Source organism: Balaenoptera acutorostrata, chromosome 16, assembly GCF_949987535.1.
Source record: "Balaenoptera acutorostrata chromosome 16, mBalAcu1.1, whole genome shotgun sequence".
Classification (NCBI taxonomy): domain Eukaryota; kingdom Metazoa; phylum Chordata; class Mammalia; order Artiodactyla; family Balaenopteridae; genus Balaenoptera; species Balaenoptera acutorostrata.
This window is the reverse complement of record NC_080079.1, coordinates 77,600,950-77,616,746: the sequence shown is the minus strand read 5'-3', so window position 1 is coordinate 77,616,746 and position 15,797 is coordinate 77,600,950. Positions and strand designations below refer to the sequence as shown.

At 43.6% G+C, this 15,797-nt stretch overlaps 1 protein-coding gene across 1 annotated transcript in view; it reads right to left on the bottom strand.

Annotated features, from left to right (window-relative positions):
• The window catches only part of ACTN2 (actinin alpha 2), a 74,796-nt gene extending 65,192 nt beyond the window's left edge, over window positions 1-9,604 (bottom strand). The window contains exon 1 of the mRNA XM_007170784.2: window positions 9,291-9,604. Coding sequence (XP_007170846.1) covers window positions 9,291-9,416 — 126 coding nt within the window. The 5' untranslated portion in view covers window positions 9,417-9,604. The remainder of the gene's footprint in view (window positions 1-9,290) is intronic.
• Window positions 9,605-15,797: the final 6,193 nt, after the last annotated feature.

Here is a 15,797-nt window from a genome sequence, read left to right as displayed (position 1 = left end):
CTCCTCACGTCCCAGACCAACCTGATCCTTACCCTTGCCGCCCCTCCAAAATAGATTTGTTTTAAAATAGAAAAATATTACCCTCTATGGGTAATCTCAAAACTGACTGTAATTCTGTTATGTCTTTTACTATTTTCATGACTGATACACCCAAAATATCAATAATATTTTTTTAAACCTTAAAACAAAACCCCTAAATGAGGACCATCACTCATCCTATTTTCTTAATTTTATACATGATAAAACAGAAAAGGGAAACCCTCCTAGTGGTTGAATGCTACACTTGGTATGTTAAGATGAAACCAATTCTTTTCAGTAATGAAACTACTTTCTTCAGTAATCCTTACAAATTTTCAATAAAGTCTTCCTCATTAAAGCCCAGCCTTGGCCATTCCAGCTGCAGAAGGATTTTATGTCACAGACTTGAGCACACCACCATAAATAGTTTCTTACAGCTTTTCACTTCCTTTGCAAGCATAACTTATCTCATGAGCTAAAAGATCTCCCATTTCATGGTGCCAAAGCCCTGGGTTTCTGTTCCAGCAACTAAACGGATTCAAATGTCAGATTCAGACGGACTGGTGAAGTTCCAGAGAAATACCAAGGTGAGATTTCTCCCGGAAGAAAATCAAAGACATTTCGACAGTTCATCTAGTTTTAAGTCGTCCAATAAATGCATGTTTTCATCCAGAGAAGCGATGCTTCCACGTTCTGGTAATCACTGCTTCCTCTGGGAGCCCTCAATGTTAGCTCACCTCAGCGCCTGGCAGGTAGATCTTCCACTTTCCCCTCCTTACAGTTTCAACCATGGCCTCTGAGCAGATAACTCCCACACCTAAATCTCTAGGCTTGACCTTCCTTCTCGATATTTCCATGGGCTGTCAACCCCTCAATCCAAACCTCACATTTTTAACTTCTACAAAACCTAACCATCCCTTATCTTCCCAGATGAATACCAAAGGCATTAGAGGTAAGACTAGAAACAAGCTGAACTCAGTTTTATGGCTTGGCTGTGGCGTGGTCTTGGTCAAGTACCTTGAATATAGTGGGACAATAGTGATAAAGTGGTTTTATTGGGTTGAGCCATAAGAAAGTGCAATTTTTGGAGGTCAAAATGGTCAGTGTCAAAAATTTCCTACGGTTCAACCTAATGCATACAAAATATCTTAAAATCCTGATAAAAAACAATGAGATTAGATTACCTACCTTCTAAATAATTATTATCTTCCCATCCTGTTGGACTATAATGAAGGAACTTAAAGACTCCTCATGACTCTAAAAGATAGGATTTCTTTTTTTTTTTTCTTTTTTTTGGCTGTGCTGCGTGGCATGCAGCATCTTAGTTCCTCGACCAGGGATCCAACCCGTGTCTCCTGCAGTGGAAGCACGGAGCCCTAACCACTGGACAGCCAGGGAATTCCCAGGGATTTCTTGAGTTGCCAATCTCAATTATAATTGTCTGTATAAGACTCAGTCATACCTTCAATATCAAATACTGTTCTCATTTCCCCTCAATCTCATATTCACCTACTTGCCCACTTGATCCTCACAATCACTAAAAAAGTAAGAGTTTTTCCCGAGATAGCATGCCTTTTAATGAAAAGGTTGTAACGGAGGCTAATGAGAATCTATTTTCATTATATAGTAATTTCTAGGAATGATGACTAACACATTTATGGCCTAGCAAAAACACAAACAAACACAGCAAGACAACTCAAAGCCATGCTAACTCTGTAGTCTTGGGTTCGGCTTATATCAATACCGCCCAGGCCAATTCTTTTCCAGGGTCCACACGCTCTGCAGAATCATCTGCATCTCTTCTCTCTTTTCCATTTCCACTACCGTGAAGCCTAGCATGTCTTCCAAAAGTTTTTGTCTTACCAGGTTTTACATTCAGAAGAACAAATTTAAATGTATACTTCTCTGAATCTAAATGAATTTGGAATTTTCTCTATGATGTGGGTAAAGGTTTTCAATCTGGACAAAACAGTCATTTCAAATCCAATTTAGGCTACCAGAGCTTTGTTCATTAATATGGTGACACATTTTATTATCATTTAAATAAATCTACATGTATGATTTTATTTTATTCCCCAAATCTCTAAATTACAAATTATTATTATTTTTTTAATTAAACAGCTTATCTTTGTAGGCTCAGTCTGAGAATAAGGGCTAAGTCGGAGAAGTCCATCCTTTGGGGAACTTGAGAAAATGCTTTGAGAAAACATCTTTAAGGAGCATTAAACAAGTATGAGCTGGAGTTAATACATTTGTAGCTCAAGGAGTTGCAAAGATTGCAAAAAATAAATTTAATTGTACTAAATTCTTTTCAGAAATATGACTTATAATTCCTGCATTGCACAAATGTGAGCACAGGCTCTAAGCAGGACCACTGCAGGGCCAGGGGGCCACAGGACAGCGTCTGCTCATAGGGGAGACCAGGACAGCACCCAGGGACCCATGTTCTAGAGGAGGGGCCCAAGGAAGAAGAACTCCTAGGGCGGGTAGAGGAGGTAGTCTCGGGTATAAGCAAAGAGGAGAATCAAACACTTGGGCTCCAGGAGCCCTGGGGGGAGAGGCGGAGCAGACAGAGGCTTGCTCAGGCCTGGCTCCCAACACCCTCCTGAAGGCAATAAAGAACCACACAGGGGCTTTAAGCAGAAATACCATGACCAGGCTTGTGTTTTATACAGATCACTCCTGCAGCATCAGGCAGAAAAAAGCCTGAAGGCAAGCACAGTGTGTGGAAGGGCGACAAAGCAGGGGCCGCCACCCCCATCCAGGCAGGAAGTGCAGAGGCCCTGAAGGCCTTCAAGCACATGACGGGAGGAAGGGGCAGGGTCCAGAGGACTTTAGGAGGTGGGCTCACAGGAGTTGAGAGAGAGGGAAGCCTCAAGGGTAACTCCCAGCTTCCCTGCAAGGCGCCAGGGAAGAAGATGCTTCCAGGCACCGCGACAGGGGACCATGCAGGAGAGACTCTGGAAATGCTCTCCACTCCCTTCCACCGGCCAGGGTGAACTGCGCGTCCCTCCTCTGTACTTCTCACTGCCCTTTCTGTCTCTTGAACTAAGCTGCAAGCTCCTTAAAGCCTGGGGTGGTGTCAACTCCATTGCCTAACCCGGGCCTCTAGCGGGACCGTAATAAACGTCTGCCAAAGGAATGAAAAGAATAAACAGCCGTGCCTGTGCTGCACTTCTATTCTGCCCTTCAGTACGGCTGCAGGAGAAAACATCTAGTTTCTGATCAAGAAAATCGTGGGGAGGGGTACGGGTGTGGTGTGGGCTCAGAGGCGAGTGTGCAAGTGCTCAGACTTACACGTGCTTGTGTAAAACATGTTCCTCAGCTTCTTTAGAAAAGTCCATTTCTGGCACTCAAGATTTTCCTTCCTTTGAACTAAGTCTAGCACGGTAGTTAGCAAGCGTTTTCCCCCTCGTCTTTGCGTTCTGTTCTTTCTGGAAGAACTAGTACCGTTCCCAGGGAAACAGCGGTACAATTCTGACTGTCCTCCAACGTATTCCGTACCAACTCCTCTGCTCACCACGGGAGTGCCTCCACCCACCCCAGGGCTGCGCCTTTTCTGTAGCCCAGCTGCAGCAACCGACTGCAGCGCTTTCTGACAGTTTTCTGAAGCTGCTGTTCTTTAGGCTTCCCAGCTAAGAGTTCTATTCCTCCTCCTACGCTCCCGGAAAATCGTACCTTGGGTTCAAGTTTCTTCCTTGGTGAATGTGGCTGAAGGGGTAGGGCAGACCCCAGGACACACTGCAGTGCCTAAGAGAAGACGCAGAAATCACAAAGAGTGATTTCTCCACCTTACGACTCCTGCACCTGTGGTTCTCCATAGCAAACCAAGGGCATCTTGAGAACAACAGCCCTTCTGGGGGCAGAGATTTCTTAGGGCTCATACAAGATTCTGCCTTTGCAAGCCTGCCCATCAGCAACTCTCTCTGGACATCAAAGGCTGCCTGAAACTCCAGCCCTGCATGTAGGCAATGGCCACCTGGACACACAACTTGCCCCTCAGCACTCAGCCCCTGCACTGAATGATACATCCTGTAAATGGTTAGCTTTCCACCCAGACACCTCTCCTGACTAGATAAGCAGACACTCCTCATTAGTTTCTTTGTTACTTGTCAATATCACTATCTTGAGTTTTAAGCCAAGGAGCTCTAATGGTGAGATCATGTCTGCTTAACTGGATTTATACAACAGCCTGCCATGCAACAACATGGCATTATTTAACACTTTTTATAATCCCTCCTGATCACTCTCAGATTGATGGCTTCCTCACCACTGCTTCTAATCCTCACCGCTTTAAACGTATCGTCCCTGTAACGGGCTTCTACCTGGGTCCCCCACCTCAGGCCTTCACCCACTCCGATTTATTCTGCAAACAGTATTCTACTTGAAGCATGGCTCTTCCTGGCTCAAATATTCCCAGAGCTCTGCACTGCTTGAAGAACGAAGTCCACGCTCACCCTGGCATCCTAGGTCCTCTGTAAACTGGCCCCGGATTACCTATGCAATTTTCTCTCTAAATTTGAATCTGCATCTTTAGCTTCAGTTAAGCCTAGACTGTTCACTCTATTTCTCTAGCCAGGAATGTTCTGTTTCTCTCTCCTCGCCACTCAGCTAGTATTTAGTTATTCCTCAAATTAAGGCCCACCCCAAGTTCTACTCCCTTGTAAAGCTGTTTCCCCATCATCCTCACCCACAATGGTTTTCCTTATTTGATCTCCTAAAATTTTTGCTCTTTATACAACAAGCACCTGGCACTTGTTATTAAACAATTTCTTGTTCTAAGTGTGGAAGCGTGTAAACCCTACCTTTAAAGGTACATGGGGGGAGGAGGTAATAGGAAGTTACTGTTTAATAGACACAGTTTAACTTGGGGGTGATGGAAAAGTTCTGGAGATGGATGGTGGTGATGGTTGCACAACAATGTGAATGTATTAATGTCACTGAATTGTACACCTAAAAATGGTTAAAATGGTAAATTTTATGTTATGTACATTTTACCACAATTTTTTTTGAAAAGTACATCCAAGTCACTAAGGAACAAATCACGTGCTTCTTCATCCTCACAAATTCAATCACAGTGCTAATTACTACGACACCACCTGATGAAATTAATAAGTATTGGCTGCACTAGGACAGTAATAATATTTGAACATTTACAGATCCCTCTACGGCGTACAAAGCCCCTTCGACGTAAACTAGTTTGACCATTTGATTCTGAAAAACTCTGTGAGGCAAGAAAGACAGGAATCCCTTATCTTTATTTTCTAGATGAATAGATGGAACTCGAAAGGCTTAGTGACTTGATTACGGCCAAACAGAGGGTAGGTACCAGGCAGAGCTGAGATTCATCTGGGTCTCATGAGTCTGAGACACTTCCCAGGCCCCTCGTTCATCGTTCACCTCGTTGGAACAATTTGTGCCTTTTTTTTCCCCAGGAAAAATTCCCGCAAGAGCGTACTCCACTGTGCAGGGGAGAAGAGCCTTGACCTGCACCCTTAACCAGCAGTTGCTCCTTGAGACACGGAAAGGGGCAACTGGCAGGTTCTGGATCCTCTATTTAATCCAACCTGTGCGCAGCTGCTCCCACACAAGCGTCCTTCCCCCACCGCCTGACCCCACGTGGCAACGTTTCAGCCTGATGACAGGACAGGCAGCAGGTGTGCTGAGGTGAACGGTGAGCTGGTCCATCTAAATTGTGACTGTGCGGAAGAACTTGGATTTCTTTAGGAACAATGAAAACTAATCAGAATTCTGAATGTGGAATAAATGAACGACTCTCTTATGCTCTCCACAACTGGTGAAAAAGAGTATCGACCACCTAGCCCCGTACAGATTAAGGAGGTAAGGACCCTTTGTGTATCGAAACACACAGTCATTTCCTTAAAAGGTCTGTTCTAGCCTCCCAGAGTGGTGAAGGACAGCGTCCTGTGCCCACGGAGATAGCACACATATTCAGCATTGCTGTTCTGACAAGTCACCTCCCGATTAGGCCGCAGTTGAATTAAAGGCTGAATGTGCTCTTTGCTTCCAGGAGAAGCTTACTTCTAAACACCAAAGCTCTAGAAGTTTCAGAAGTCCACTAAAGAGAGCTTCATTTATGTGACTATAAATATTCTTAAACACCCCTGAAAGAGGAGAGCACTTTGAAATGCCTGTACATACTCATGCTAAATTCAACATCTTCTAAATTGCCTTCTTTTGGAAAAAGCACTGCATGTCCTCAAAAAACTGAAAACCAATCACTGCCACAAGATCCAGAAATTCCACTTCTAGGTATCTAACCAAAAAAACCCAAAGGCGGGGACATGAAGAGATATTTGTACACCCATGTTCACAGCAGCATTATTTACAATAACCAAAAGGTAGAAGCAATCCACGTGTGCATCCATCAATGAATGGGTAAACAAAATGTGGTCCATACAGTCAGTGAAATATTATTCGGCCTTAAAAAGGAAGGAAATTCTGACACATGACACGACATGGATGAACCCTGAGGACATTATGCTAAGTGAAGTAAGCCAGATGCAAAAGGACAAACAGTGTATGATTCCACCCATATGAGGTCCCTATGGGTCAAATTCATGGAGACAGAAGGTAGAAGGGTGGTTGCCAGGGGCTGGGGGGTGGGGAGAATAGAAAGTTATTGTTTTATACAGAGTTTAATTTTGCAAGATGAAAAGACTCTTGGAGATTGATTGCACAACAATGTGAATGTACGTAGCACGCCTGAACTGGATGCTTTAAAATGGTTAAGATGGTAAATTTTATGTAAAAAAAAAAAAAGATCTCCCATCACTCACACACACACACAAACACACACACACACACACAGCACTACAGTTTTACTAAGTTCTTCTGTAGCAAGGCATTCCATACCAGAGCAAGGTTTACCACAGCCCATGAGACTCTGTGAACTGTGGATATAATTAGGTCCCTCATCCATTATAACGCTACAGACGTCATCATGTGTTACCAGCATCTGTTGACAGATCTCATACCCGGCATATCATTGAAATGGCAAGTGTGGAAAAGGTAGCCCACAATAGAAACAATGGCATTTTATCCCTGTCCTGTTCCAGCAGTTTGGCTCATAGGACATAAATAGAGGCTACTGCTCCGGCTGCCCGGACCTCACAGTTCAGTATGACTTTACCGACTTGAGTGGGTTCTCTACCCAAAGTAGAAACAGAGGATCTTCTGGATCTGTTCAGGTCTGTGTCCTAATGTAATGTTTGGCTCTGTTTTGTCTGTCACTAAAGTCACAACACAGCACTCAACCTACCTGAGGAAAAAAATGAATTCTCACTTTAAACTTTTTAGCATTATTTTATACAAGGACCAGGACATATGTCTGTTTTTTAATATATAATATACAAGTGCTATACAATTATAATAATATATTCACACAGGAACCCCAAACTTTAAAAAAATCACAGCAATGAAATTATATCCCAAAATACTGTGAATAAATTAAAAATATAATTATACATCACATATTAAAAATAATTTTAAAATTATATGTATATGACAGAAGACATATATCCATGTGGTCTTTGGAAACTAAAATTAACTCTATCCTGTACTGTAATTTTAAAAAATCAACAGAAACCACTGTGATTAGACTATTACTTTCAAAAACGATGGGCAGACTACCCTTCCAATTCCTTAGCTTTTTTGCTCTTCTTCATGAGGGGAAAAAAAAAAAAGCAATCTCTGCAACAAAGACTTAAGACTTTTTTAAAAATCCATGAAAAAATGTAGTAATCAAAATTGTGGGAAAAATTTTTAAAAAGAAACACTCACTGTTAAAAATTAAAGCGACTATTTAACTTCTTTCTCATTGATGATGCAGCAATTAGCCCAGATGACAAACTAATAATAATAACAACACATTAATAATCCTCAAGCCAGGTGTTTAAAAAATTGTAGAAGGTTTGAAATTTTATTCTCCTTTATAGACTCAACTTCTACTTATCACTCCAATTCTACTGTTTCCAAGAAGGCAGGGATGATGGAACTAAGGGGGAGAATGAAATGTAGCTAAATCAGAGCTTTAAAACAATAATAGTAAGTGGTTTTAAAAGAGAGAATAGACAACAAAAGAAAAATCTTGATTTGAAAATATCATGGTTATTTTATAAATAACAACAAAAAACCCTAAAATGGTTATCTGATAATTATCCAAATATGGGACCTCTCTCCTTCAGCTAACACTGTTTGTTGGGAGTATGTGTTTCCTATAGTCAGACACATTCACCAGGCACTATCAGATAACCACCCACAGTGGCAGCTACACAGAGCATTCCCAGGCACACAGATGGTCAACAGACGTTATCCACTTAATGGCAGGCCCTTATAAGGGAAACCCACTTTGCCCCAACCCGAGAAAAATAGGGGGGAAAAGCAGAGGGCACTTTGCTTTTGCCAGGACACTGTCATCATAAGGTTGGGTGAGCAGGTCTCGGTTGGCATCCCTGACTCGGCCAGGCTCTATGCCCAAACAGGAGGTGGGATTTAGCCTCCTGGTGAGCAGTCCCTAGAATTCTAGCCAAGGGGATCAAGAAGAAACCTTGAGATAGTGGAATGTTCCATTGGGCCCCCAGAGAGCGCCAACCAAGATGGGAAGGGAACTTTTAAAGCTGGCTGACTCCCTCGTCCCTGTGCGCTTACCTCAATGAACCGTAAATAGAGTGTGAAATAACTATTAATTTATCGGTGAACGTCTAGTGTTCATACAGCATCTCTCTCCAGGGAACCCCAAAACATGTAATAAATGATTTTCAATTACTCTCTGGGGCAGCCCTGTGAAAATCGGAACGAAGCCGATGTTCTTTTGACCTCTTTTATTTGGGGAGAGACGGGTTAGGCGGAAATGGGACACAACGGGACCAGAAGACACAACTCTGTGGCCAAGGTCACAGACTCAGGGGGTCAGAAGCAGACCTGAGACTTTCACATTCTGGTCTAATGCAGGTTAAAACAGAAACGGCTGCACTGTTCTTCCCCTAACATTCTTCGTTTTGTGACTCTTATGTGACACACGCGCGCACCCACGCACACTCGCGCGCGCGCGCACTCACGACGCCCAGTTCCGTGCCTGTCCCTGGACTTTTCCCGGGCTACGAGGACATGGGACAACGCGACCCTCCATCAAGCTCCCTCCCGCTAGTCCACACCGTCGGCGGCGCCCCCGGGCGGTCGCCCCCCGGGGAAGGCGACACACAGACACGCGGGTCCAGCCCGCAGACGGCGGGCACGCGGCCCTGGCTGACCTTCCTCTGCTGCTTCTCCCAGGCCGGGTCGAGGAGCAGGTCGCGGTCCCACTCCTCCTCCTGGATCATGTACTCGTCATCTTCGTAGACGTAGTTGTACTGCACGCCGGGCTCGATCTGGTTCATGGCGCTCGGGTGGCCGGGGCTGCGGTGGGGCGCGCGGGGCTCGGGCGGTCGGACGGGCGGGCGGAGACGCGGCGGGGCCGGCGAGGCGCGCGGGGCTCGGCGGAGGTGCGGGCGGCGGACGGGCTGGCGGGCGCGGGGTGACCTTCGCGCGGTCCTCTCGGGGCGGCACACCTGGGCGCTGGGTCGCGGGCGAAACACCAGCTCGGGCGGCGGAGCAGCGGCCGCGCAGCTTAATACTCGCGCCGCCCGTCACGTAGCCGCCCGGCCGCGCCCCCACCGCCCCGCCCCGCCCCGCCCCGGCCTCCCCCCGCCCCCGCCCCCGCCCCTCCGAGCACTTGCTGGCGGGCAGCGGGGCTAGGCGGCTCGCGTCCGCGTTCCCGGTGCTGCCCCAAACTTCCGGCGCTGCGAGCTGAGGCCGCCGGCAGCAGCCCACGCCTCCCACCCACCCTCTGGCTCGCTGCGCGGCTGGACTTGCGGGCGCCCAGGTGGGTTACCCGGGTGGGTGGATGTTCGCGGATCAGAGGAGGGACACACACGACCTGGGCTCCTGACCACCCCCAGCACATCCAAGTTGTCCAGCGTATTCACGTTTTCCATATATTCCCACGTATTCATAGATAGCACACACATACACCCCTAAAAAGTAAAGTTTAGAAGCTACGGCACCCCCTTTCTTCCTCCTCTCCTCCCTGCCCTCACCTGCGGAAACCGAGGCAAGGGAGTTGGCCCAGCCACGTTAAAAAGTCAGGAACCAAACCAAAGGCAGGAAGTGTCTGCTCTCACCTGCCAGTCTTAAAACAACTGACAATTGAGGACAAGCAGCCAGCTTCATGTTACATTTCCATCTCCCCCTGATGTGTTGCACTTAAGCCTTTTCCTCCCTACCATCCTGGCTGGCTGTTTCCTGTCCCTTATGCCCCTGTAGGAACCAAGATGAGGTCCCTTGAAGAGGAGGTTGACATTTTTTCATCACATATGTGTTAGACACTGGGAATCCAGAGGCCAGCTGACAAGCAGGGCACTTGCCTCATGCAACTTATGTCCAAATTGAATAAAAGTTGCCCACCGGTGCTACACAACTGTGGTTCAGGGCTACTAATTTGTTGACAAGCCAACAAATTGGCTTCAATTTGTTTGAAGCCAGGTTTCAAGCCAAAAGTATGCCTGGATTCATCATTGTTCCTTAGAATTTTTACATCACTTAGTTTTATTTTTTTGAACTTTCTGCAAAAAAAACTTTGACAAATTAGCAAATACATCATGCTAACATTTTTTTAAAACATGCCCATTAGAATATGAACTCCATGAGGCCAGGGCTCTTGTCCTGTTCACAGCTGTAATCCCCAAAAACCACTAGGTGCTCAAGTATTTGTTGACAAGATAAGTATCCTTAGAAACAGTGACTGAGCTAATTTGCTTGGATTTAAATTTAAAATTTAAAGTTTAAATTTTGGATTAAAATTATAATCTCGGAACAAGTTTATGAGTAAATTTAATTATTAGAAACTGGACCAGCAATTACAAAAACTGTTAATGTTATGCTTCAAAAATTGTGGGGACTTCAGGTTCCAGATGAAATGTATTAAAAGACACCAGATTTACAATCCTGCCTGAAACAACTAAAATCTGGAGGAAAATATATTAAGCAAAGCTTAAGACATTGACCATCAGGCAATGAAAGATGATGATCCCTGAGAGGCAGGAAACAAATGACATGAGCACTCTGATTGCCCCAGGTTATTGCCTGGAGAAGGTTTCCAAGATGTACCAGAATAAGGGGAACCCAGGCATAGCTCAGTGGTCTCCCTCAGCTGTGAGTTCAGAGAGACAAAGGCGGGTAGAGTTTGCAAGGCCAGTTGCAGAAGAGGCGAGAGCTGCAAAGAGAGAGAGAACCCTGGAGATTTGCAGAGGGTCTCCCTTGAGTCTTATCAGTGAATGTGTGGGAGAAAAACATCTGAGGCCAAGGAAGGAAGCACCCAAAAAGATTAGAAGGAATGATTCTTAGAATTTCCAAAGGGCTGGAAATAGTTCCTGTTTCCATTGACCAGAGTGGAAAACCTCATAATTCACAGGGCATTAGATAGAGTGTTCAGAAGTGGGGGAGTGGGGAAAGGGGCATTAGGCTTAAACTAAATGATGTACTGGTGCTACCTGAAAAAGCGCAAAAGCAAGACCTGAAAGGGTCAAACTGTTTCCAAGTCACATAACTGTGTCCCCTTGTTGGGGGGTAATCCACCATGGGTCCTGATTATGCCTGCACATTCTTGCAGGTATGCCAAAATTGCAGAACCCTGGCCGTTTTATCCAGGCAATTTCACCGGGTTGTATTTGCAGTGAGCAATCTTGACAGATGAGGTAATGTTCACCCCTTTGAACAAAGAACAGTCTTGCTCCTGCTTGCTACGAAAGTCATGAGTCCCCAGGCTCAGTCTTCCTCTCCTATAATGAAACCCACAGTGTGTGCAGGCTTCCATTATGGGTCCTTTGAATCACCCCAATGGGACTTAGGAATTATGGAAAACCAGCATGAGCAGCAAGATAGACCATATTCAGGGCCATAAAACACCTCTCAATAAATTGAAAAGTATATAAGTCTTACAAAGTATGGTCTCAGACCACAATAGGATTAAATTAGAAAGCAGAAACAAAGAGACCTCTAGAAGATCCCCAGATATTTGGAAATTCAATAACACATTTCTAGGTAATCCAAGTATGAAAGGAAAAATCAAAAGGGATATTAGAAAGTATTTTTTAACTGAATGAAAATGAAAACACTATATATCAGAAGTTGTGGGGTGCCACTAAAGCAGTGCTTAGGGGGAAATTTATAGCACTAAATGCCTATATTAAAAAAGAAGAAGGATCTTACGTTAGTAACCTCAACTTCCGCCTTAAAAACTAGAAAAAAGAGCAGAGTAAGCCCAAAGTAGGCAAAAGAAAGGAAATAATAAAGATCAATATAGAAATCAATAAAATAAATAAAACAGAAACCCAGTAAACTTAAAGCTGGTCCTCTGAGAAGATCAATAAAATTGATCCACTTCAGGCCACACTGTTGATCAGGAAAAAAAAAAGGGAAAAAACACAAATTATCTGTATCAGGAATGAAAGAGGTCTCATTATTACCAATTCTATATACACTAAAATATAATAACAACTATTATTAATACTATTAACAACTATATTCCAATAAAGTCAACAGTTTAGATGAAATGGACAAATTCCTTTAATGACACAAGCTACTAAACTCACTCAAGAAGAAGTAAAAAATTGGAATAGCCCTATATCTGTTAAAGAAACTCAATATGTAGTTTAAAACACCCCTCTCCCGCAGCACAGGCACACAAAAACTCTTAAGGCCCAGATGGCTTCTGTAGTGAATTCGATCAAACATTTTTTTAAAATTTTATTTATTTATTTATTTATTTATTTATTTATTTAGGATGCCTTGGGTCTTCGCTGCTGCACGTGGGCTTTCTCTAGGTGCGGCGAGCCGGGGCTACTCTTCATTGCGGTGCGCGGGCTTCTCATTGCAGTGGCTTCTCTTGTTGCGGAGCACAGGCTCTAGGCGCATTGGCTTCAGTAGTTGTGGCACACAGGCTTCCATAGTTGTGGCTCGCGAGCTCTAGAGCACAGGCTCAGTAGTTGTGGTGCACGGGCTTAGTTGCTCCACGGCATGTGGGATCTTCCCAGACCAGGACTCGAACCCGTGTCCCCTGCATTGGCAGGTGGATTCTTAACCACTGCACCACCAGGGAAGACCTGGTTATACATAACCAGGAAACTGAAGAGAAGGGACTACTTCCCAACTCATTAATAAGACCAGTATTGGTCTGATACCAAAGGTAGGTAAAGATGTTACAAAAAAAGAAAACTACAGATCAATATCTCTCATGAAAATTGATGCAAAACTCCTCAACAAAATTTTACCAATTCAATCCCTGATGATCCAGTGGGATTTATTCCAGGAATTCAGGGTTGGTTTAAATATTCAAAAATCAATTAATTTAATTTATCATATTAGCAGACTAAAAAGAAAAACCATATGATCATCTCAAGAGATACAAAAAAATTTGACAAAATCCAACATTCATAACTGATAAAACCCTCAGCAAATTGGAATGGAAGGGAACTTTCTGAACCTGAAAAGGGGCATCTATTTAAAAAAAAAAATTACAGCTAACACCATACTTAATTTTGAAAAACTGAATCCTTTCTCCCTAAAATCAGGAACTAATCAGGAACAAAACTGTTAATGTCTGCTCTCACAACTTCTATTCAACATTGTACTGGTGATTCTAACCCAGGACAATCAGGCAAGAAAAAGAAATAGTCATCCGGATTGGAAAAGAAGTAAAACTGTGTTTTTTAAAATAAATTTATTTATTTTATTTATTTATTTTTGGCTGCGTTGGGTCTTCATTGCTGTGCCCGGGCTCTCTCTAGTTGAGGTGCATGGGCTTCTCATTGTGGGGGCTTCTCTTGTTGCAGAGCACGGGCTCTAGGCATGCGGGCTTCAGTAGCTGTGGCACGAGGGCTCAGTAATTGTGTCTCGTGGGCTCTAGAGCATAGGCTCAGTAGTTGTGGCGCACGGGCTTAGTTGCTCCGCGGCATGTGGGGTCTTCCTGGACCAGGGATCAAACCCGTGTCCCCTGCATTGGCAGGCAGATTCTTAACCATTGCACCACCAGGGAAGTCCCGTAAAACTATTTATTCACAGACAATGATCATCTATGTAGAAAATCCAATGGGATCATCAAAAAAGTTACTAGAACTAATAAGTTAATTTATCAAAGTTGCAGGATACAAGACAATATACAAAAAAATCAACTGTATTAAGACATATCCTCATCCAAATGGCTTCACTGGCAAATTTTAACAAAATTTAAAAAAGAAATACCTCTAATCCTACACATTCTCTTCCAGATAATAGAAGAGGCAGGAACACTTCCCAACTCGTTTTATGAAGCCAGCATTATCTTGGTACCAAAACCAGACAAAGACAGTACAAAAAAAAAGGGAGAGAGAGAAAGCTATTCTAATTAGTCTATTCCAATTGGTCTCTTCCAACTAGACCAGTTTCCCTCATGAACTTAGATACAAAAGTCCTCAATGAAATATTAGCAAACTGAACTGGTTATATATAAAAAGAATAAAAACATTTCCAAATCACATATCCAACAAAGAGCTTATATCCAAAATATATTTTTAAAACTCTCTTCATGCAACACTAAGAAAACAATCAACCCAGTAAAAGATGGTCGAACGGCTTGAACAGATAACTCACCTGAGAGGATATACTACCAGCTTACCTCGTTTTCTTGTGCTTCACTTTGTTGCTCTTTGCAGAGACTGCATTTTGTTTTTTACAAATTGAAGGTTTGTGGCAACCCTGCATTGAGTAACTCTATTGGTGCCGCTTTTTTCTGACAGCATTTGCTCACTTCATGTCTTTGTGTCACATTTTGGTAATTCAATATTTCAGACTTTTTCATTGTTATTATATTTGTTATGCTGATCTGTGATCAGTGATCTTTGATGTTCCTGTTGTCATTGTGCCCAGGATGGCAAATTTAATCAGTAAATGTTGTGTGTGTTTCCTGACGACTCTGCCTACTGGCCATTTCCCCATCTCTCTACCTCTCCTCGGGCCTTCCTATTCTCTGAGACACAGCAATATTGAAATCAGTCCACTTAAACCCAACAGTGGCCTCTAAGTGTGTTCAAGTGGAAGGAAGAGTTGCACATCTCTTATTTTAAATCCAAAGCTAGAAATGATTAAGCTTAGGGAGGGAGGCATGTCAAAAGCCAAGACAGGCTAAAAGCGAGGCATCTTGTGCCAAGCGGTGAGCAAAGGTTGTGAACGCAAAGGAAAAGTTCTTGGAGGAAATTAAAAGTGCTGCCCCAGTGAACACACGAATGACGAGAAAGTGAAACAGCCTTATTGCTAAGATGGAGAAAGTTGTAGTGGTCTGGATAGAAGAACAAACCAGCCACAACATTCCCTTAAGCCAAAGCCTAATCCAGAGCAAAGCCCTAACTCTTCAATTCTATGGCTGAGAGAAGTGAGGAAGCTTCTTCTCAGATCCCATCTCCATAACATGAAAGTACAAGGTGAAGCAGCAAGGGCTGATCTAGAAGCTGCTGCAAGTTATCCAGAATATCTAGCTAAGAGAATTAATGAAGGTGGCTACACTAAACAATAGGTTTTCCATGTAGATGAAACAGCCTTCTATTGGAAGAAGACAGCCCCTAGGACTTTCATAGCAAGAGAGGAGAAGTCGATGCCTCACTTCAAATTTTCAAAGGACAGGCTGACTCTCTTGTTAGAGGCTAATGCAGCTGATGACTTTAAGCTGAAGCCAAAAATAAATAAATAAA